Here is a 6,971-nt window from a genome sequence, read left to right as displayed (position 1 = left end):
CTGTAACGTGGTAAATTCGCAATGTACGTTTGAAGGCCAAAGCAATGTGTGTCTCAGTGTTAGCATCAAATGGAGTCAAGGTGCAGGCACTAACTGCAGGGAAGCAATTGAAAGATACACAGTATTGTGGACATAAACATGAGTTACAAACAGGTAAAATTATTCAAAATAATCCCCCACGGCATCAACACACTACTGCCAATGATGGTGAAGGTATTAATACCATTGACAGTGTTAGTTACATCAATGTGTACCATCTGTCACCAATATGCCATTACATGCAAAGCACTTCATCAGTTCTGGAAGGAAATTGAAGTCACATGGACTGAAATCTAGTGAACAGGGAGGGTTCATAGACTTTCCACTTTCACCACCGTATAAGGTCACCGATGAGAGCAGCATTGTGGGCTGTAGTATTATTGTAGAGGAGTGTGGCGTTGTCCAGCAGTGCCAAAGATTTCTGCCAAAGTGTACAAAGCTGATGGCCCTACAGAAATGTACTATGCTGGGCATTGACAGTATGGCTTTCACAAACAGGATGGCACTCAAGAACAGCTTGGTGATCACATGCCAAAATGAGCATGACTTTCAGTGGCAGTGCATTCTGTCACAAACTGTGTAGTTGTGGTGGCCCTGGATGTCACCAGCAGGCATTTATACCATGCAGAACTACAATTTTCATGTATGATCTCTGTCCCACTCTACTTACATTCATCTTGGAGCAGAGCCAGATGCATGCTGATTGTGTCGAGCACTGGTACCTGCTACCCGTTTCCATAGTCATGATTTGTTGGTGGTCTTCAGTAGCCTGTGCCATTGGATTTATAAATTTCTAACGTAAAACTGGCCTTATTATGGTGCCGTATTTTAAACAACACAACACCACTGCAATTACTTACAAAATGACCTCCATATTGACAAAAATATGTCTTATGGCTGGTGGTCATCTGAAATTAGCAGCTGTTGATGGACGGCCATGACCGAGAGACATATTTATGATCATTTGATTTTCGCAAAAGAAAAAGTGGTTTCTTTTAACACAAAAGCTTTTTGTTTTCAGATGTAGCTGTTGGTGCGTACCTCTCAGGCCATGCTGTTCTGCTGAAGACCTCTCCTGTAGTAAATGTTCATCCACGCCTTTTCACCAATGTCCGCAAGGTGAACATCAATGACTCCTTGTTTGAAATTGCTGCATGTCTCTGGTACTCAGGAAAATATGTACCTTCCAGACTGAGTGAGTAATTTTTTTTTTTCAAATGAACTTGAGATACAAATTCATGCTTGAACTTTCTTGATAGCATTGATTTTCACATTTACGATATTATCCTCTAAATTCCTCTTCAGTAGTAATTACATTTTATTGTAGCATTTGGAAATTAAATATCACAGGCAGCAAGGGATTAGTACCTAATTTTCCCACATTACTGTCTTCAAACACAATGCATTTTACACATAATACTCACCAATTAATTTAGATCTATTACAGCACCAAAGTGTCCAGTCTTAAAATCTTTGTGACCTTAGTCAGTGGTAGTGTTGTCAGATGTACGGTTTTGCCTGGAACAATATGGTATTATATTGTCTATTTTACTAATTGATGTATTCTGAGCATTCTCAACACTTTAGAAATAGAAGAACATAAAATTACTTGATTTTGCCATTAGTAACAACTACTTTAAATTCCATGATACTGTTTACCAGCAACAAGGCCTACCGATGGGGTCTCCAGCCTCTGGTATACTCGCTGAAATTTACATAGACCATTTAGAGCACACATCAATTAATAAAATAGACAATATATTTTTTTGGTGTAGATTTGTTGATGATCATCGATAACAGGTTCACAAATGAAACCACTATACTAGACAAACTCAACACAATAGACCCCCACATAAAATTTACTACAGAAACCAAAAACAATCGCACCCTGAACTATTTGGACATAACAACAACCATACATGAAGACCACCTATCTTACAAAATATTTCGAAAACCCACGCACACCTCAAACACAATTAAAATAGATTCCGTCACCCCAACACACATAAAAGAGCAGCATACTACAGCATGATACACAGAGCAATGAATATACTGTTAACAAAAGATTTAAACAAAGAATTACAACTAATTCATGACATAGCTAAAAACAATCTATACAAGAAAGAAGTGGTTAACAAAATTATTCACAAAATAAAATCCCAACCCAAAACTAAATTAACAAAAATAGACAAACCCAAGAAAGATTACACACTATTTACTTTCAATAATGCACACATATACCCCATAACTAATGTTTTAAAAAAACACAACTAAAGAATAGCATTTAAAACTACACACAACAGTACCAATATCATACACAACGTCAGGACATTCAATAGTAATAATAAATACAACCACTCATGGGTATACCGTATTAAATGCAATAATTGTGAGACAAGCTACGTCGGACACACCTGTAAGATCTTTCTAACCCGTTATAATGAACACATAAATGCTGTAAAACACAGTCATTATTCCTCAGTAGTCCAACATATCGAAGACCATAAACACAGTTCAACGAACATCGAGAACGATATGCAAATTCAGAACATAAACCCCAAGGGCCCCCTGCTCAACATAACAGAAGAATTTTACATTTCTCTGGATCACTATACCAATCCAAATTTCAACATAAGGGAAATTACAGAAAAAACTAACATCATCTTCAATACAGTCATCCCCACCCTAAAAATGGTTACCTTAAGATAATCAATAAACAAAACATGACACGCGACAGAGAAACATCAAACAACACACCTAGCTCCACCCCTACTCCCACAACAGCAACTCTCCCTACCCCTTCTTCCCTTCCCCTCACAGCAGCTGGTATGAGCCCAAGACGAACACGAAGCAGTACACAGCAAGCTCACATGTCAAACGCAACTCAACCACACCAATAACAGTAGGTACATATTCAAATTAGCACACTTAATCCTTAGACATTCCTCCAATATAAAATATCACTCACAGCTCAATCTTATCTTCCACAACATCACTGCACAGCTACAGATGGGAAAGGAGCCACCATTTTGAGTCTAATGCCACTCAAATTTAACAAATGTCACAGGACAACATGATTCAGTCAGTTTTAACATAAAACAACAAGATTCAACACACAGCAGAGCTGAATATACACATTTTATCCTAATTATATCTACACGCCTGGTACTTTTTTAAATTTGGAAAGCGTTTTATTCTATGTACATATATGAAGACAAAATCTTTAATACAAAAAAAGGATAATTTTACAAGTAAATCATATTATTCAAGCTCCAGATCATCAACCAAGTGTCCAACTATGAAAAAAGATTTGAGCAAAGAAGTCAACCAATGAACTGAATAATACGCAAGACACGAATGTTCATGTGCATGAAGTGTTCCTACATATATTGTTTTGTTACATATACTTATAAGTTAGTTTTAAGTGGAGATAGTGTTTTATAAAATATTTTAAGATCTAAAGCACATTATTATAGACATATAATTGCATTGTCACACATAGTGGCATACATGCCAGTTCTCATTTTGACATGCTCCATTTGGACGTAACCAAACATTTGTTATCATATGGTATTCCCCAGACAAAGTCATTTCAATCATTATTTCATGATCTATATGTGAATGTATTGTTCAGCTGAAGATGACCCAAAAAAAAAAAACAGGGTCAAAACTGGTACTGTAGTATAATAATTACAATAAACAAGTATTGATGAGGTGGAAGTCCTTTCCTATTTATAATTCTTTTTTAAGGTACTCGAATATGCCAATCTCGTGTTGGTAAATTTACTGGTACCTATGTAAAGGTACTTCTGCAAGACAATATTCTGGCACCTTGGCATCTCTGAAAACCATAAAAATAGTACTTGGTGGAATGCAAAATCAATGACAGTAGTAGTAGTAGTAGTAGTAGTAGTAGTAGTAGTAGTAGTAGTAGTAGTAGTAGTAGTAGTAGTAGTAGTAGTAGTAGTAGTAGTAGTAGTAGTAGTAGTAGTAGTAGTAGTAGTAGTAGTAGTAGTAGTAGTAGTAGTAGTAGTAGTAGTAGTAGTAGTAGTAGTAGTAGTAGTAGTAGTAGTAGTAGTAGTAGTAGTAGTAGTAGTAGTAGTAGTAGTAGTAGTAGTAGTAGTAGTAGTAGTAGTAGTAGTAGTAGTAGTAGTAGTAGTAGTAGTAGTTTTTTTTTTTTTTTTTTTTTTTTTTTTTTTTGTTATGGCAGGGGAAAATCTTTTAAAGACACCACTCTGTGTGGGAGTTGGATTTCCACCAACTAAAAACCCCTGCCCTCTTCACTCAGACCATTCTGGAACTGCTTGTCGGCATGACATCAGAATGGAGTGATGTATGTAATTAAGTTCTTCCTTTCTCTTCTTTCTCCTTCATCCCCATAATGCTTGTCGCCATTGCCTTTACTGTGTTCCAGGCAAACGGGCTCTCTAACATAATCTGAACCAGATTCCCTGGCGTGAGTTGTCGGCCAAGTTGTTGGCAGGCTTTTCTTCGTTCTTCTTCCCATCGAACACAGTAGAAAAAGGTGTGTTCTACTGTATCCCTTTCAGAACAGTACCAACAACCATCTCCCTGCGTCTTTCCCATCTTCATGGCGTATACGCCGAATCTTCCATGTCCTGTCAGGATCTGCGACAGATAGTAATCTACCTGCCGATGTCTACATTTAAGCCAGTCTCCTATGTTGGGTATTAGCTTTTTTGTCCATTGGCCAACATCGGTTGTGCCATCCCATCGGTCTTGCCAGTCTAGTAAGAGTTGGTTCCTCGAGGCTTTCTTTTCCTCAGCAGATATAGTTGCACCCCTTTCATGCCAAAGTTTTCTCTCTGCAACGAGGAGGTCAATGGGAATACTGGCAGCTACAACTTGTAAAGCTGCTGTCGAAACAGTTCGATATGCACAGGTAACTCTGAGCAGCATTTTCCTCTGTACTCTTTCCATAGCTCTTCGGTGAATCTTCCTCCTGAGTGCATTGTGCCAGATAGGTGCAGCATAAAGTAAAATGGAATATACTGCAGAGCACATAATCTGTCTCTTAACTGTTCTTGGTCCCCCGATGTTAGGCATAAGTCTGGCTAATGCCGATGCCTTCTTCTCTGCCTTTTGGGTTACTGCCTTCACATGTGCACCAAATGTGCAATTCCTGTCAATAAGAACCCCAAGGTATCGTACAGACTTTCCTGGGATAATCACTGTATCATTTAATAAGAAACGGACATTTTTCCAATTCCTGGAACCTTTCAAAATTACAGCCTCAGTCTTATGTGGAGCCAATCTCAACTTATTATTTACCATCCAAAGGTTAACTCGTCTCAGTGATTCATTTACTCGGAAGGTCAGTTCTTCTACATTCTCTGCTATTACCACTATTGCAAGGTCATCTGCATAACCAATAGATGTTGTCCCTTTTGTCAGCTGCAGGCGTAAGACACCATCATATAGAATGTTCCACAAGGTGGGTCCTAGGACAGATCCCTGTGGAACGCCAGCACTCATTTCAAGATCTTCTAAATCATGAAATCGTATTCTTCGTCCTTTGAAGTACTTAACGATTATTTGTTGTAGATACTGAGAAATGTTCATCCTGCGAAGTTCTCTCAAAATAATGCTCCAAGAAGCAGTGTTAAAAGCATTTTTGACATCTAGCGTTATCAAGGCAGCCCATTTCTCACTGCTTTCTGCCTGTATTTGAATCACCCTCTCAATAGCTTGGGTTGTGGTTCTACCCTTTCTAAATCCAAACTGGTTCGAAGAAAGTCCTCCCTGTTGTTCAAGTTCTTTCTCCAGTCTAGTTTTAATCAATCCTTCGTAAAGTTTGCTCAAGGTGTTTAATAAGCACAGTGGCCTGTATGCTGATGGATCTAATGATAGTTTCCCTGCCTTCAATAACAGCACTAGCTTGGCTACTTTCCACTCATCGGGGAATTCACGCTTTTTTAATAAATCATTGAAGACTGATAAGATCCAACCAGGTGCCACCTCAACTGCATACTTGATGGCTTCTGGTGGGATTCCATCTACACCTGGTGCCTTACCAGTCTTCATATTGCGTGCTACCTCTTGTAACTCAACCACAGTGAACGGTTCTGCAACACAAAAATCTGATTCCGTTTCAAGTCTGTCATTAGTACAAGGGAACAACTCCATTGCTATGGCTTTCCTTCTATCAGCTGGGAGCTGAACTGGTACCCTGTTGATTATTCGACCGGTCACTATCTTATATCCCGCTCCCCAGATATCACTGTCTAGATCTTCGCATAGCTTTTGCCAGAGATTTCTCTTAGAATCCTTTATTAGCTTCATTAGTTGCCTCTTTGATGCCTTATAGTCAGCTTCTAATGGTATTAAGTTGACCTGGCTGATTTTTTTCCTAGATCTTGTAAGAATTCGTCTCTTGCGATTGCAGTCTTTCCTTTGCATGTCTATTTCATTGTTCCACCAGTAAGGGACTCGTGTTTTATATTTTGTTGATCCCCTCAATCGGCTGGTCCTACAAGCATCTTTAAGAGCAGTAGTTACATCTTTTAGAGTATGTTGCACTGTATCTACAGTTTGTGACATCCACTCGATTGCAATTTTAAAGGTTTCCCAATTATAGTTCCACACCGTTTTCGTGATATCATTAAGCTTCTTCGATCCCTTAACTTGAAAGTAAATAAAACGATGGTCGCTGAGAGATTCATCTTCCATAACTTCCCAGTCAACAATGAATGATGCTATACCCTGCGTTGAGCAGGTGACGTCTATGAAAGACTCTGAGTTTCCTCTGGAAAAAGTTGGTAAGATTCCAGTGTTATGAACCACCAGGTCTAGGGTCGCTATCCATTCTGCCCAATATTCTCCCCTACGATCTGCAGTTGGTGCCCCCCACAGAGGCGACTTGACATTTAGGTCTCCGAGAATGATAGATTCAATACCTGACGCCATGCAGT

General features: G+C 38.8%; 1 protein-coding gene across 1 annotated transcript in view; it reads left to right on the top strand.

Moving 5' to 3' along the window:
- The first annotated feature begins 268 nt into the window (after nt 1–268).
- Nucleotides 269–6,971, top strand: part of LOC136872295 (integrin alpha-PS3) — a 94,033-nt gene continuing 87,330 nt past the window's right edge. The window contains exons 1-2 of the mRNA XM_067146115.2: nt 269–518; nt 1,061–1,234. Coding sequence (XP_067002216.2) covers nt 269–518; nt 1,061–1,234 — 424 coding nt within the window. The remainder of the gene's footprint in view (nt 519–1,060; nt 1,235–6,971) is intronic.

Source organism: Anabrus simplex, chromosome 4, assembly GCF_040414725.1.
Source record: "Anabrus simplex isolate iqAnaSimp1 chromosome 4, ASM4041472v1, whole genome shotgun sequence".
NCBI lineage: Eukaryota > Metazoa > Arthropoda > Insecta > Orthoptera > Tettigoniidae > Anabrus > Anabrus simplex.
Note: the sequence above shows the minus strand (reverse complement) of the source record. Positions and strands in the feature narration are given on the sequence as shown.